This window comes from Colletotrichum gloeosporioides, assembly GCF_011800055.1.
Source record: "Colletotrichum gloeosporioides strain Lc1 chromosome Unknown consensus_84, whole genome shotgun sequence".
Lineage (NCBI taxonomy): Eukaryota > Fungi > Ascomycota > Sordariomycetes > Glomerellales > Glomerellaceae > Colletotrichum > Colletotrichum gloeosporioides.
In genome coordinates this window covers 566,274-581,681 of record NW_025544729.1, presented here as the reverse complement: position 1 = coordinate 581,681, position 15,408 = coordinate 566,274, and the positions used below count along the sequence as shown (strand labels likewise).

Genomic DNA, 15,408 nt, shown 5'->3' with positions numbered 1-15,408 from the left:
ACTACCTAGAGGAACTACTGCTTCACCCAGCTCAGGACCTCGATCTCTTAGTCGCGTGGTCGAGATTCTGGAAAATTGCTGCGACCCTTGCGTTGAAACGGGCCGGGATTATCCGGATAAGAAAAAAGTTGGGGTGCTTATCGCCCAAGCTTGGACCGGGATCTACATGAATTTTTGAGCTGGGGGGTTCGAATGCGAGAAGTCTGGCGGGAAACACTCCGAACTCGTTGATACATGCAATTTTCTTTTCCGGGTGATTGCTTTCCTGGACGAGTATGCATCGCGCGCTGTCTTCGAGATGGCTTCGTAGCGCGCTGAGCATTGGCGACCGGGCCGCTCTGGCTGAGGTGCCAGTGTACCTCTGCCCAAGCCTCAGCGTAGCTAGCACGCGACACAGTTTTGCGCCGGCAGATGCGCATCGAAGGCTCCCCTACAGGCAGCAAAGATGCGTGCATAACGAGATGGTCCCTGCGATCGAGCTCACACCCCAACAAATTCTCGCGAAACCGCCGGTCGACGAGTCTGCGCACGTCCTGGCCAAGAACCTGCCCTTGATATGCAGTGGGTGCGGGGCACTCAGCCAAACGGCTGAGCCTGGACAGGCTGGTTACTACGATCTGAAAAGGAGGGCGGTACGTGAATACGTCACCATGGAGGAAGAAAAGGCTAGTAGGGAAGCGCAAGAGGAGGACGCGGTTGTTGAAGCGGCACTGCAGAATCTGGGCGAGGAGAAGCTTAAGGAGCTGGGACTTGATCCTCGCTCTTTGCGCTATGGGGAGGAATTGGAGTCGAACAGGCCCGGTATGTGTTGCTTGGAAGCTTGAGATGGACATCTGCTAACGCGGCGTAGTCAAAGGGCCGACGTCTTGGAGAGTGCCGCTCTGCGACCGATGCCACAGACTCGTCCACCACCACGAGGGCGAACCCATCTACCACCCGAGCGTAGACTCCCTGCGCGAGACGATCGAAGAGTCGCCGTTCAAGAAGAACTACATCTACCACATTATCGATGCCGCCGACTTTCCCATGTCGTTCATGCCGAAGCTGCACATGCTCCTCGACGCCAACCTCAAGCATCGCAACCGTAGGAACAAGGCGGGCCGGTACTACAGGGATCGCATGTTCAACATAGACTTTGTCATTACCCGGTCAGATCTGCTCGCGCCACAGGCGGAGATGGTGGACAAGATGATGCCGTACATGCGCGAGGTGCTTCGCCGCTCCTTGGGCAAGTTCGGAAAGCTCGTCACGCTCGGTAACGTGAGCTGTGTCAGCGCGAAGAGGGGATGGTGGACCAAGCCGCTCAAGGACAAGATTTATAAACGTGGAGGGGCTGGGTGGATGGTTGGTAAAGTCAATGTCGGGAAGAGCCAGCTGTTCGATGCTGTGTTTCCCAAGGGTACCACCGCCGGCATCTCCCTGAAAACCCCGATCAACATTTCCCTTTTCGCGAAAGAGGAGGACGGTCCGAATGAGCGGTATGTGACGGAAGATGTGGAAGACGACATGCGCCTGGATGAGACGTCCATGTTGCCGCCCGTTCGACCAGAGACCAACTACCCAGAGATGCCTACGGTTTCAGCTCTCCCTGGCACTACGGCATCTCCCATCCGCATACCCTTCGGCAACGGAAAGGGCGAGCTGATTGATCTTCCTGGTGTTGCTCGTTCGAACCTGGAGAACTACGTGAAGCCTGAACACAGGTCGTCCCTGGTCATGGAGTCAAGAATCAAGCCGCAGCAGCATAGCCTAAACACCAAACAGTCTCTCATCCTCGGCGGCGGTCTGATTCGCATCACCCCGAAGACTCCCGGTCTGGTCTTCCTTGCATACAACTTCACACCTCTCCCGGAACACAAGACCTCCACCGAAAAGGCCATCGAGTTCCAAGCGGAGACGCGAGAGGCGCCCCTCAAGGTGGAAAAGCTCACTGTCCAAGGTACCGGTGAGACAATCAAGCTTGCCGGAACCTTCAAGCTCAGTCATGATGTGACCAAGGAGCGCTCTGGCCCTCTGACTCGCAAGGACGTTGGCAACATGAAGGTCGAGGACCTCCCGTGGCGTGTCCTGGCCACCGACATCCTCATCGAAGGCTGCGGCTGGATCGAGATCGTAGCACAGGTGCGGACGAGGCACCTGTTCGACGGGATGTCCTCGTTCCCCAAGGAATCCGAGCAGGAGTCTCTGGAGGAGTCTGAACCCGAACCTGAAGCTGAGGCTACTGATCCATTTCTCAAAATGGAACAGGCAGCAGAGCAGCATGCCGTGTTGAAGGAGAAGCCCAAGGCCGCCGCAGAGCCCGAGAAGCCGGAGCCGAATTGGCCCGTTATCGAGGTCTATTCCCCCGAGGGCAAGTTCATTGGCGAGCGTCTTCCCATGAACGCGTGGCTGATCAACAAGCCGCCCAAGAAGGACATCAAGGCCCGTCCTCGTAAGAGTATGAAGGGTGCGAAGAAGGCGGCGAAGCAGGCCAAGAGGGCTGCTGCTGCGTCGTAGCGCTGTGTAATTGTAGCATATTCTGTACATCATCACTCCATGTACATCATCTGAAGACATGAATAACGAAAGTTCATTGTATGATTGATGTGTTGATTGGAAAAGGGCTGTGTAACCAAGTGACGATGACAGGGACCACGCAAGCTATAGGCAGTTTGGCCGTGGCAGTAAAGGAAACACGGGTAGTTGTAACGCCGATTGTTTAGCAAAGACACTCGACTACATCGACTGTATGAGATGAGCCCAGAAATATCATCATGACATCAACTGCCCTCGGAATCAGCGATTGTAATTCCATCAATGTTTCAGCCTGCTTTCAATACCAACGACGAAGAAAAGCTACTGTTAACATATCGGCCCGGACCGTTGACACCCCCGGTTCCGGAAGTTGACGACCCCGGCGTGCCATCGGGCGGCTGGACCGGGTGTACCTCCGATGTGGGGCCAGTGAATGACGTGGGGTACCATGGACTTTCAGCTGCATGCCAGAAAAATAACAAAAAAGCATCCCACCTTCTTTCGCAGGCCAATGTTCTAGAGCCTCCCCCAAACACCAATTACAAACCACGACGACCCCTGAATATCTTCGATCCTCCTCACCGCGACAGATCCACGCAGCTTTTGACTCTCAGGCACGAAACCGCAGCAACACTACGACTCAGTGCTGCAGCGCATTCTGCCATTCGAGAAATTTCCGCGGGGTAATCTGACTGAAGATTTATTGGTGCGGAACGCCTCATTTAACGGCACACGACCAACCACACACACCGACTTGTCTTTCTGTCACCACACGGCGAACATGGCGGCCGTGCAAGATCCACAACAGCGCTCGACTCCTGGCCCGTCGCAAACGCAGACGGAGACGACGAATACCCAGAGCCGGACTGGTACGCAGGCGATCTTGCGACTGAGGGGTGCGCATGCGCCCTCCAGGCCGTCGGTGAGGTGGGCGGAGGACGTTGTCGACAATGAGGGTCTTGGACGCAAGAGCTCAAAAGGTAAGCCTGCGCCGCCTTTCTCTGCGCATATTCAATCGCTGATAGTTTGTCAATAGTCTGCTGCATCTACCACCGTCCCAAAGGTGTCGACGAATCCAGCGATGAGTCGTCTTCCGATTCTTCTTCAGACTCAGACTCCGATTCCGACGACGGTGGCAGGAGGAGGATACCCTCCGCCGACCACAAGGGTAAGGGAAAGAGTAACAAGAAGAAGAATCACGACTGCGACGATCATGATGGTCATAGCCACGGTAGGAAAGCCGACCGCGACCACAAGCAGAAGAGGAGACCGAGTCCCAACGCATACGAGAGAGTGCCGAAGCCGCCCAAGCCCAGAGACGAAGCGGGCGAGGGGAACAGGGAGCCGCAGTCAAAGGCTTGACTGAAGCGTCCATGATTACTGTTTTGCATGCATTTGTTGGCGTTGGGTTGGTTCTCATGACTTACAGGCACACCGCCCCTGGTGAGGGCGAGCGAGATTAAGAGGATATACGCTAGAAGTATTCACGTAGAGGCTTCTGAGTCTACCTAGTACACGAAGTTGAGGTGGTTTACAAGGTTTCCCTCCAACATATGGGTGTAGCTTCATGAAAGATCCTATAAATTCCTGTTCCGTCTGGTCGCAAATAGGTACATGGCATTCTTCATGCTGGTCGCAACGGCGACGGGCGCTAGGCTATCCCCGCAGCATGGCCGGCGGCGGCCGTGGGGGAAATCGCATCCCACTTCGCCTTACCCACTGAGATAGGTACCTTTATCGATAAGCTCACTGACCCCGCGACCCTTAAACCTCCCACAACCCCTCCAGTTGAAGCTCTCCGGACGAACTTATCTTCTTCAAATCGTAGTATACCCAATTGTCCATATCTCCCTTGTCTTCTTTACAACCCAATTGCACCCGCCATGTCTCACACACACTCCCACGATGGCCCTGCCGGTCACTCCCACTCCCACGACGGAGGCTTCAACGCTCAGGAACACGGTCACTCCCATGAGATCCTCGACGGTCCCGGAAGCTACCTTGGTCGCGAAATGCCCATCGTCGAAGGCAGAACCTGGGCCGACAGAGCTTTTACCATCGGTATTGGAGGGTAAGTCAATCTACGCAGACTTAAGTGATTCTGGAGCTTGAAAACCGCTCAGCACCTTTCCCTTCCTGGAAATGACGATGGGACTCCTCTCAAGCCATCCACACCAATGAGCTGTTCCACTGAAATACGCAAGACCTTGCGCTAACCAGACTCAAGACCCGTTGGCTCCGGAAAGACTGCCCTGATGCTCGCCCTCTGCAACGCCCTCCGCGAAAAGTACAACATCGCCGCTGTCACAAACGACATCTTCACCCGCGAGGACGCCGAGTTCCTCACCCGCCACAAGGCCCTCCCCGCCCCGCGCATCCGCGCCATCGAGACCGGCGGCTGCCCTCACGCCGCCGTGCGCGAGGACATCTCTGCAAACCTCGCCGCCCTTGAGGACCTGCACCGCGAGTTCGATACCGATCTGCTGTTGATCGAGTCCGGAGGCGACAACCTGGCAGCCAACTACTCGCGCGAGCTGGCTGACTACATCATTTACGTGATCGACGTTTCTGGGGGCGACAAAATCCCCCGCAAGGGCGGTCCGGGTATCACCCAGAGTGATTTGTTGATCGTGAACAAGACGGATCTGGCCGAGATTGTCGGTGCGGACCTGGGTGTCATGGAGAGGGACGCGCGCAAGATGCGCGAGGGAGGCCCGACTGTCTTCGCGCAGGTCAAGAAGAATGTTGGCGTTGATCACATTGTCAACCTCATCATCAGCGCATGGAAGGCTGCAGGCGCGGAGGAGCAGCGCAAGTCGGTTGGCGGACCCAGGCCGACGGAGGGGCTGGACACTCTCAATGCGTAAAAAGGGGGGCGAGAAGCGTGGGAAGTTGATCATTCATTCAGCCTGTCGAAAAGGGGGTGAAAAGTAATATGAACCTTGAACTCCGGCATTGGCATCAGGCCTGTATCTACAGCCGACGTTACTGCTAATATCTATATTTTTCCCGGAGCCTTTTTTTATGATATATCCATGTCATGAGCTTTTTTTTGTTTGTTCCTTCATTCCATCATCACATCGCCCTCCTCGGACTGGCCAGCACCAGCCTCGAGAAGAGGTCCCTCAATGGGGATAGCGTTACGAGGCCACACCCGCTTATACAGACTGACACCGATGGAGTCCTGCGGGTTGATGCGGCCATCAAACGTCGCCTTGAAGTATCCGTGGGTACCGAGTGGCTCCTTAACGAAACCGCTGCGGCCACGCTTCGTCCACAATGGCAAAGCCTTAAACCACTCAACGTCCTCGCGGTTGAAGAACATGTAGCGGATCGTGACGATCTTCTTGTGGATGTGGTACGGGTGACCGGTGAGGATGACACGCTTGGCAATGACGCGGTTCGTCGAAGGCGGCAGAGCGGTACCCGTGGCGATGAGAGTGAGTCCGATGGTCGACTCGTTCTCCGCCTCCTCCGAGCCCTCGGCCACTGGCTCAGAGCGCTTGAAGAAGAGCACTGGCACGGCACCCCATGTGAGGGGACCCATGAATGTGGCAACGGCGGACTGGCCGGGGTGGAGATACCGACAGAACTTGTGGACGTCGTTGGGGGTGTTGCCCGGCTGGGAGAAGACAGGCTTGATGGTGAAGCGACGAGGTCCGCACTGCACGACGAGCTCCTCCTTGGCCTTAATGGAGCGGTGGTAGTCAGCGCTGAGGTTGATGAGGTAGTTGACAGCCGTCTTCTTCTGCTCGTGGCGCAGGAGAGAGAACAGAGTAACTGGCCGGCTGGGGTCATAGGACTTCTCAAATGTCGCCGGAACGCCCCTGAGGTGAACGTGGACGCGCGTGCCGGGAGCAACACCGCCAACAAGAGCCTCGCGGGTGGTACGGGAGCGGGAAGCCTGGTAGTCGGGGATCTGGAGCAGCTTGCGCCATTCTTCCGGCTCGAAAGCCTTGTCCTCGTCCTGAACCCACTCACTCGTGCGCAGGGACTTAAGACCTCTGTATCTTTGGAGACGCTCACGAGCGAGCACGTTGGGGTGCAACTCGATCTCGTCGGGGAACTCCTTGTCTTCTTCGACTTCATCGCTCTTCCTGGCGCGGTAGGCCGCCAGGCCCTTGGCGTCCTCCTCCTCATCGGGCTCGATGAACATTTCTGACTTTCCGCCGTATTCTGAGGGGGCAGCCTCGGTGGGCTCCTTTGGTGCGTAGCCCTCGAAGCCGTCTTCAGGGCGTGCTTCATCCTCCTCGCTGTTCTCGTCCTGCATCTCGAAATCTTCCATGTCCGATCCATCGTCGGACACGTCGTCGCCGAGGTACCACGCCGCTTGGTAGTTGGACGTTCCCTTGGGGACTCTGGTCTTTAGCCTGTTGTTCTCCTCTCCGTCATCGTCGGAGAAGTAGTGGTGGTCGTCAAGCAACACGCCCTTCTTGATCGCGGGAGGCTCGTTGTCCTCCATCTCATCATCATCCATCACGGCGTCGGGCGCCAGCTCAGCCAGGTCGTCCTGGTCTTCATCGGGGGTATCAAGAACTTGCTCCGCCTCGTCTTCCTCCACCGCCATCTCGCCCTTCTTAGTCTGCTTCGGCAAAGGCGCAGAAGTGATCTTTTCGATCTGGAATGTGCCATAGTCGCCAAGCTGGATCAAACGGTTGGCCTTCAGGCCTCTTCCTCTCACAATACCGGTAACAACAGTCGAGTCAAGGCCCGAGTTGGGGAACTTGATCTCCTCGGCCAACAGCCAACTCCTGTCCTCGCGCCACCTGACGCCCTTCGGTGTGGTGTTACAGAGAGAGCGCATTAGGTTGGAGCATTCTTGCCTATTCTCCAGGCTGTAGAGCTTCTCCTGCTCAGGGTGGAAGTGGGTTATGTATGACTTGAGAGAGGCGAGAGTCGACGTCTTCTGCTTCGCCGGCTCAATCTTGTCCAAGCCGTAGACAACGGTGAAGAGTGTCGACAGACCCTGGCTCTCCAGACCACGCAGCATCAGCTCACCGAGGTCGTCCACCTCGATGTCAGCTGAGAGCATGACCACCACGAAGTCGGCGACCCGGGTGGCGTCCAGAACAGCATTCAAGTCGCGCTTGAGGGGGATGTACTGCAACTTCTGCTTGAAACGGTCGACCGGAACTCGGAACGGCGTCTCCAACACCTCGGCCTCGATATCCAGACTGCTGTTCAACTGCTTGATGGCGGTCGCGGCGTTGCCGTCCTTGCACAGGGGCACAACAGCGACAGTTCTGGGGGCTCCATCCTTTCCGGCAAAAATCGACGTCTCCTCCAAATGCTCCTTGCGCTTCGCAATCTGGCGCTGCTTGGCCTGGTTTCTTCGGTCGAACTTGGACATGACTTGCTGGTGGGGTGTCTTTCGCTGGCCGCGCTCGCCTCCGAGTCTGCCTATTTAGAGAGAAGTGTCAGTTTTTTATATGTTCTTGCGTCCAAAAACACCACTTGAGCGCAACTTTTGTGCGGGGAGAAATATTGGGGATTGGCGAACCTTTGGCGGCGTCCCTCAGCGCACCCTTGGATGCATGCTTGCCTGACTTGAAGGACTTGTTGACTTGCTTGGTGGTTGGTCGATGAGAGTGACTCACCGAGGCAGACATGTTGCCGTCGCCTCCAGCCTTGAATCGGAAAGGTAATGAAGCCAGTTTGGGCGCAAGTTTGCTCGCACGACGACTGGGAAAATCGGTGTGACAGCACTCAAGGCGACCCCGAATTTGAACTCGAATTTCGGTTTTGCGCCTGTGATGGCGGGGTTGTTCGAAAAATTCCAGTGCACTTGTGCGCTATCGATAAGCCCCATTAAAAATGTCTGCGCCAATTGGGTGCCGTCACCGACAGTGGAATGTCAGTGCGAGGAAAGAGACTCGATAAGATAAAGAAATTTTGCTGGACCGGCCGGTACATAGGAAAAGTTGCTGCTGCTGCTCTCAATCCCGGGACTCGCTTTTTTTTTTACCACCCCCGTGACGGCATCTGCACGAGACACGCGCATCCGACCACGACGGCGTCGCCCAACATGGAGATCGACAGCGCAGAAACGAAGACGATATCTCGGAACAATACACACGACAATGGCGCCGTCCAGGTGAAGCAACGTACGGCGCTCATCCCGCGAGAGGAACGCGAGAAGCGCGAGAAGCTGGAGAGGATCCGCCGGCAGAGGGAGGCGAACAAGGCGTACGGCCGTGGCAAGAGCGTCAACGTCAAGAACATCAAGGACAAGAAGCTGCGCACCAACTTGTCGCGACTCGAGAACAAGTACCGAGATGCCGCCAACAAGGCCAAGGATGCCGAGATCCTGCTCGAGAACACCGGCGGGTTCCTCGAGGCCGAGACGGAGCTCGAGAGGACGTACAAGGTTCGCCAGGATGACATTAGCGAGGGCGTTGCTGTTTCGACGGCCCAGAAGCGCTTTGAGCTGAAGCTTGAGGAACTTGGGCCGTATCTGGGCGAGTACACTCGCAATGGAAGGGAGCTGCTGCTGGCCGGTCGCAAGGGTCACGTCGCGACGTTCGACTGGAGGGAAGGCAAGCTGGGTTGCGAGATCCAGCTTGGTGAGACGATTAGGGATGTGCGGTGGCTTCACAACAACCAGTTCTTCGCTGCTGCGCAGAAGAAGTACACCTACATCTACGACAGGAATGGTGTCGAGATCCACTGCTTGAGGAAACACATGGAGGTCACGCATATGGAGTTCCTTCCGTACCACTTCCTCCTCGGTACAGTGGTAAGTACAGCTGACGACTTGTGCCTCTGGACCTTGCTAATTGTTATAGGCGGCGACTGGCTGGCTCAAGTACCAGGACGTTTCCACCGGCAACATCGTCGCCGAGTATCCCACCAAGCTCGGCCCTCCGACATCGTTGACCCAGAACCCTTGGAACGCCGTTCTCCATGTCGGTCATCAGAACGGTACGGTCACTTTGTGGTCGCCCAACCAGTCAGAGCCTCTCGTCAAGCTGCTGGCTCACAGAGGCCCTGTGAGGTCAATGGCCATCGACAGGGAAGGTCGCTACATGGTCTCGACCGGTCAGGACTGCAAGATGGCTGTCTGGGATATCAGAATGTTCAAGGAGGTGAATAGCTACTTCACAAGACAACCCGCGTCATCGGTGGCCATTTCCGACACTGGTCTCACGGCTGTCGGCTGGGGAACCCAAACCAGCATCTGGAAGGATCTCTTCAACAAGAACGAGCCCGTCCAGCAGAAGGTGCAGAGCCCCTATATGGCGTGGGGTGGCGAGGGCAAGCGCATGGAGCGGGTGAGGTGGTGCCCGTTCGAGGATGTTCTCGGCATGGGTCACGATGAGGGATTCTCGTCCATCATCGTCCCTGGCGCCGGAGAGGCCAACTTCGACGCCCTGGAAGTAAACCCGTTCGAGACCGCCAAGCAGAGACAGGAGGCCGAAGTCAAGGGCCTGCTGAACAAGCTCCAGCCCGAGATGATTGCCCTGGACCCCAACTACATTGGCAACATCGACCTGAGGTCGGAGAAGCAGCGTCGGGAGGAGAAGGACTTGGACTCCAAACCCTTGTCAATCGAAGAGGAGATCCGCAAGAGGGCGAGAGGCAAGGGCGGCGCTTTGAGCAAGTACCTGAGGAAGCAGCGCAAGAAGAACGTCATCGACGAGAAGAGGATGAAGGTGGACGCCATCTGGGAGGAGCGACAGAAGGCGAGAGAAAGGAAGCACCAGGAGGTCGAGGCGGATCTGGGCCCGGCGCTGTCGAGATTTGCGCGCAAGGAATAATGGGTGGTCTATGTAAAAGTGAAAAGTTGGACCGGGAGTTGGTTGCATGTAAGAGGCGTTTAGGCATTTACTTCCTTGGTGAACATGAATACCCGACACTGGGACGATTTATTGTACCGAACACGCTCAAGACCGACTGGCGGTGATGGATTCTTCGTCATTGAAACGTTCACCAAATTGAACCTTTTAATCATCGATGAGAGAGCTAATGCCCACATGCTATGTGAAATACAATCAAGCCCGTCGCCAACTTTTGTATACCGTACGCCATTACGCTCATTTCATGTATGTTCCCTAAAGTCTATGTTTCATGTCAGGCCTGATATCCATATACGGAATCCTTCCATCTTCGTTTACAGCAGCTTAAGGTGGCTGGTGACCTGGTCGACAAGACTCTTCGGCGCGGGACCGACGCCGAGCACGGTCAAGCTACCGGCCTCGATCTGCGTGCGGCCGGCGTCGGCAATGACCTCGGCGGTGATACCCAAGCTGCGCGCCTTGCCCATGAGCTCGAGCATCTCGTTCTGATCCTTGATCTGGACAGCAATCTTGGCCTGACCGAGGCGTTCCCAGCGGGAGAGAATCTTGGCGGCTGCAGAAGACGGGTCGCGGGTGGCGGCCTTCGAAAGGGACTTGTAGCATGCGAGAGTCGCGTGGGAGGCTTGCGCTGCCATCTTGCCTGTAGGAACAATGGTTTGTAAGCTTTGAGATGCAAGCAGGGGTCTTGCTCTAAGGGAGAAACGTACCCTTGGTCATTCCCAGATCCGTCCTGACAACCAGAACAAGCTTGCATTCCTCGTTCGAATCAGCAAGCGGTGCCTTCTCCGGGTTCGGCTTCTTGGCCTTCTTCTCAGCAGTGTTGCGCTGGCGCAGACCATCACGGACGTCGGCGGCCTCGGCATTGGACCAGTTGGGCGCGTGATCGAGGATGGTATCGTCCTCATCGATATCGGATTCTTCGCTCTCGATGGGGTCCTCCTTGTTGGCGCGAGCTTCGGCGCGCAGCTCAGGGGAGATGAGGTAGCCGCGGATCGTGTAGACACCGAGCATGAAGCCTGAAAGGAAGGCAACGAGGGTCGTCGTGATGACTGCGGCGCTCTGCCCCGTGGTGGCGTCGTGGATGGCCATTGTTGGCGATCTTGGTTTTCTCGAGATGGGGAAGTGACGCTGGGAGATGACGACGGCGGTGAGAGACGGGACGCTGGAGACAACGGCTTTGGGAGACTGCGGAAAGTTGGGATGAACTCGAGCTTTTTTTGTGGGCAGATGCAGTTGGAGATGCTGCTGCAGTGAACAGCGCTGTGCCTGGCCGGATGACGCACGTCAGGGGCTTGCCTGCTGCTCCGTGTGTGGCTGAAACCCCCCTGGACTACCTGGACAGCTGCCAGGGAGCCCTCCAGCGGTTGTCTCCACCGTCGAATCTCTGCCCGTGCGAGGGAGGGGTCATGGTGGGGGTTGATTCGGAGATCTGAGCTACTGCAAGTAGTAATCTTGGATGAGGATTTGGCTCTGTCCATCTCCCGCTTCCATATCTTCGAGGCGGTCTGTCTAGACTGCGATAATTTGGGCGTAACCGCCTTCACATTCACTTTGTAGGTCTTACTGTTCATCTGTTAAGAGCCTCATTGTCTCTTTTCATAAGAGACCGCTTGCTTCCTCTGTCAGCATGCCTACTGTCCGTCTTCGTTAGTATGCACACATGTCGCGTGGCACGGGAAAGATAGGCGGCAAAAGATAGACAGACTCTTTAAAATAACTCTACGTTAGAGTACCCTGGCTAACCGTTATCAAGATTCTCATATCGGAAGGACCCTTCACGATGAGCGGGGGCAACAACGTGGTCATAGGCCTCAGCGGCTGCTCCTCAAGCGGCAAGACGACGTTGGCTCGCTTGCTGCGAGATATTTTCCCCAACACCTTTATCCTCCACGAAGATGATTTTTACAAGCCGGAGTCCGAGTTAGTTAAACTTCATGTCTGATAATGTCATCTGACTGACATAATCCGGTAGGCTCCCCACGAAGAATGGGCTCCTTGACTGGGACTGCCCTGAGGCCATCTCAGTGCCTGACATGAACAAGGCCCTTACTCATATCCGTGAAAATGGGACATTTCCAGTAAGTTGCGATAAGAAACGTGACTTGTTAGTGTGCTAACGATTTGAATAGCCCTTTGTAGACTCCAAGGAGGACCAGAACTCTGTTGGAAAGTGCCCAGTCTCTGATGCAAAGATCGCTGCTATGAAAGCAAGGGTCAACCGCTGGGTGGAACCAGGCCAGCCCGGGCATACCATCTTCACCGAGGGCAGGTTGAGAGTCTGCCTGTTCGATGGCTTCCTTCTGTACTGTAAGGAAATGGAGACGACAATGAGCCTTATCGACATCAAGATATTCCTTTTGGTCAGCCGAGCTAAAGCACAACAACGACGCGAGGCGCGCGATGGTTATGTAACTCTGGAAGGTTTCTGGAAGGACCCGCCTGGTTATGTTGACAAGATCGTTTGGCCCAACTATGTTGAAGCGCACCAGTGGTTGTTTGAAGAGGGAAATGTCGAGGGCAACCTGAACGAGAAGGTTTTGCAAGAAAAGGATATCAAGGCCCAGGTCGGCAAGGGTCTGGACATCGACATGGAGACGACTTTGGAATGGACCGTCGAGACGATCATCACAGAGCTCGAGCGGAGGGCGACACAGAAGGCCGAGTAATAACGTTTTACTGCTCCCATACTTATTCCCGACTATGTACAGGGGTTCCGTTTGTACCTATGATCCAAACCCAAATATTCCAAGCTTGGCCGAAGTTCAAGTACACGTTTATCACTGCCAGGTATCAGACTTCGTCGCCGCTGTGGTGCACGAGGGAACGGTGTAAGTGTGGTTAGGGTCGGCCTCCCAAGTCACAGTACCATCGCTGGCGACATTGATGTACTTGTACTGGATAGCCTGTCCGGCCTGCAGTTCGATCGTCACAGACCACACAGGATTGGCAGACGTATATCCTGAAGCACTGAGAGAAATAGCGCTGCCTGGGCTCCAGTTGCCAAGCTGGGCAGTGTTTCCCACAATCTTGATGGTCTGGCCGAACTGCGTGACGACTCTCTCGTTGAAAGTGACGAGCACCGAGCCGGGACAAGATGTAGCAGTTGGAGTAGGGCCAGTCGTCGTTGCCGTGGGCGGCACACCAGTGCCTGGAGTCTGGTTGGCAGGGAAAGAGGTTGCGGTGGCGCTCGTGTAGGAGCCAACGATGGAAGTGGCCGCGCAGGTGCCAGGGACAGAAGTAGCACTGCCAACCCAGCCAGGAGGGATGACAGCGGCACGTCTCTGGGCCGCTGTCAGAAACGCAGCATACGACCAGGTAAGGTCATCTGCTGAGAGGGGCTGTCCGTTGCTTCGGGAGAACTGCTCGGCAAGAGAGCCGTTGGTCTGGGCATATGTTGCGACCACGTTCATGAAGCCATCAGCGTAGGCGCTCACCGCATTGATCAGCGATGTGTATGTCGAGGTTCCCGATGCGTATGTGCCAGGAGCAACAGAGCCGAGCTGGTCTCTGAAGAAGGCCAGGGACGTCTGAGTCACAGTGATGGAGCCTTGTTGTTTCCAGACATAGAGAGCGTCGTAGAGTTGCTCGGCAGCGGCCAATGTGTTGAGATACCAGGGGTTACCGCCGTAGTAGCTGTCCTCCGGGTAGCGGCCGACAGCAATGGCAGCGGACTGCGCGATGCCGTTGTTTATGGTGTAGATGGTGCGGAAAGAGTCAACTACAACCTTATGGCTTGCCAAGGCCTTGTCACTACATGGCTGGAAGGTAGCAGCATCACAGGCAGCCGCCGGGTCGAAGTTGTGGATGGAGGCCAGGATGACGTTGGCATCTCTGCCGGATCTGCCGTTGCCGTTGACTATTCGAGTGTCAGTGATCACCACTAACGGCTGGGATTCAGAACGTTAAGCTTACTGTTGGCAACCATGAAGTTACCCGATGGAGACCAGAATCTTCCCTGGAAGCACAGAATCTGAGGAGCAATGGCATCGCAGGAGTTGCAGGAAAGGCCCAATGACTTGGCAAGGGCGCTGCCCTCGACGAGAGCTGCGTCCAGTGTAAGCGTCAAGCAATTGATGAGTCTTGGATTTACTGACCCCGATGTTGGCTGGCAACTGTGAAGAAAGAGCTTCCCTGAACCTCCTCCCAAAGATCGAAGCCGGTTTGGTTCCTAGAAGCGGATTAGCACCAAGCATTGGGGCTTGCACCTGCACCCCTTACCAGTACTGAGCGACGTAGTTCAAGTCATTGCGGATGACGGGCCAAAGAATAGACGAAGCGGTCGAGGAGTATCCGTTTTTTACTAGCCACTTGGCGTAACCGATGATGGCGATCGCACGAAGAGCCGGGCCATCCCTCTGAGGTCGTCCTAGAAGCTGTCAGTATGTAATGTGTTCGAAAGTCTCTCTGGCGTACCCCAGGCCCCCGTGTAAGGGGTCAAGTTCACTTCAAACTTGGGCTCGCCAAGGCCAGAACCGTCGCCCAAGCTTCCTGAAGGGTTCGACACACCCTGGAGGCGGGCTTGAGAGGCAATGTAATTCTGGATGTTGGTCTGCAGGTTTGCGTCGTAACTATTGGTGAAGATATCAACCACAGCCTTGAACACGAGGCCGGCATCTCTGGTCCAAGTGTAGAAGTCTATGACGATTAGCTGACTTCAGAGATAACCTAAGGAGACCAGGCTTTCACTTACATGGAGGATCGGTCTTGTCTGGGGAGGCAATGACGATACCAGAACTCACACCAGCTGCATGGCAACCATTAGGACCAATGTTGCAAAGCAACTGAGCAAGGGCAATTGGGGTTTCCGTGGCGATGAAGGAGTCAACATCTCTCTTCATCACACTCGCCCCAGGGTATCCGAAGATAGTCTGGGTGGCGATGGAGCCGAGAAGAAGGGCAGAAGTGAACAACTTCATGATGGGCTGGGTGATTTCGGTTGTGTTGATTGCCAGTGCCCCTGACATGACATGTTGAAGGGAAACCATGGTGATTATATATCCCGCCGAGGGGCACGGAAATGGTCTCTGTCCAGGGTGGTTCGATCCGATGTGCCTTGAAGGCCCGAATGCCAGAGTATCACCGAGCTGTCAAGTTGGCC

General features: G+C 55.7%; 8 protein-coding genes across 8 annotated transcripts; 5 read left to right on the top strand and 3 right to left on the bottom strand.

Annotated features, from left to right (window-relative positions):
* Positions 1 to 275: 275 nt before the first annotated feature.
* On the top strand, positions 276 to 2,496 carry GCG54_00002229 (uncharacterized protein; the record flags this gene model as incomplete). The annotated part of the gene is made up of 2 exons (XM_045402325.1): positions 276 to 801; positions 851 to 2,496. The coding sequence occupies 2 exons, from the start codon at positions 276 to 278 to the stop codon at positions 2,494 to 2,496; spliced, it is 2,172 nt and encodes a 723-aa protein (XP_045258687.1).
* Positions 2,497 to 3,295: 799 nt separating this feature from the next.
* On the top strand, positions 3,296 to 3,876 carry GCG54_00002228 (Type 1 phosphatases regulator YPI1; the record flags this gene model as incomplete). The annotated part of the gene is made up of 2 exons (XM_045402324.1): positions 3,296 to 3,494; positions 3,551 to 3,876. The coding sequence occupies 2 exons, from the start codon at positions 3,296 to 3,298 to the stop codon at positions 3,874 to 3,876; spliced, it is 525 nt and encodes a 174-aa protein (XP_045258686.1).
* Positions 3,877 to 4,397: 521 nt separating this feature from the next.
* On the top strand, positions 4,398 to 5,381 carry GCG54_00002227 (putative urease accessory protein ureG-like; the record flags this gene model as incomplete). Its single annotated transcript, XM_045402323.1, has 2 exons — positions 4,398 to 4,585; positions 4,742 to 5,381. 2 exons carry the CDS (start codon positions 4,398 to 4,400, stop codon positions 5,379 to 5,381), a joined length of 828 nt encoding a protein of 275 aa, XP_045258685.1.
* Positions 5,382 to 5,578: 197 nt separating this feature from the next.
* Positions 5,579 to 8,123, bottom strand: GCG54_00002226 (Ribosome biogenesis protein tsr1; the record flags this gene model as incomplete). Its single annotated transcript, XM_045402322.1, has 2 exons — positions 5,579 to 7,914; positions 8,015 to 8,123. The coding sequence occupies 2 exons, from the start codon at positions 8,121 to 8,123 to the stop codon at positions 5,579 to 5,581; spliced, it is 2,445 nt and encodes an 814-aa protein (XP_045258684.1).
* Positions 8,124 to 8,539: 416 nt separating this feature from the next.
* GCG54_00002225 (putative U3 small nucleolar RNA-associated protein 7) lies at positions 8,540 to 10,271 on the top strand (the record flags this gene model as incomplete). The annotated part of the gene is made up of 2 exons (XM_045402321.1): positions 8,540 to 9,250; positions 9,300 to 10,271. The coding sequence occupies 2 exons, from the start codon at positions 8,540 to 8,542 to the stop codon at positions 10,269 to 10,271; spliced, it is 1,683 nt and encodes a 560-aa protein (XP_045258683.1).
* Positions 10,272 to 10,624: 353 nt separating this feature from the next.
* Positions 10,625 to 11,399, bottom strand: GCG54_00002224 (Peptidyl-tRNA hydrolase 2; the record flags this gene model as incomplete). Its single annotated transcript, XM_045402320.1, has 2 exons — positions 10,625 to 10,950; positions 11,018 to 11,399. The coding sequence occupies 2 exons, from the start codon at positions 11,397 to 11,399 to the stop codon at positions 10,625 to 10,627; spliced, it is 708 nt and encodes a 235-aa protein (XP_045258682.1).
* A 538-nt stretch (positions 11,400 to 11,937) lies between these two features.
* Positions 11,938 to 12,976, top strand: GCG54_00002223 (Nicotinamide riboside kinase; the record flags this gene model as incomplete). The annotated part of the gene is made up of 4 exons (XM_045402319.1): positions 11,938 to 11,946; positions 12,064 to 12,230; positions 12,283 to 12,388; positions 12,440 to 12,976. 4 exons carry the CDS (start codon positions 11,938 to 11,940, stop codon positions 12,974 to 12,976), a joined length of 819 nt encoding a protein of 272 aa, XP_045258681.1.
* Positions 12,977 to 13,087: 111 nt separating this feature from the next.
* On the bottom strand, positions 13,088 to 15,295 carry GCG54_00002222 (Glucoamylase; the record flags this gene model as incomplete). The annotated part of the gene is made up of 6 exons (XM_045402318.1): positions 13,088 to 14,166; positions 14,223 to 14,354; positions 14,405 to 14,478; positions 14,529 to 14,676; positions 14,724 to 14,945; positions 15,001 to 15,295. The coding sequence occupies 6 exons, from the start codon at positions 15,293 to 15,295 to the stop codon at positions 13,088 to 13,090; spliced, it is 1,950 nt and encodes a 649-aa protein (XP_045258680.1).
* Positions 15,296 to 15,408: the final 113 nt, after the last annotated feature.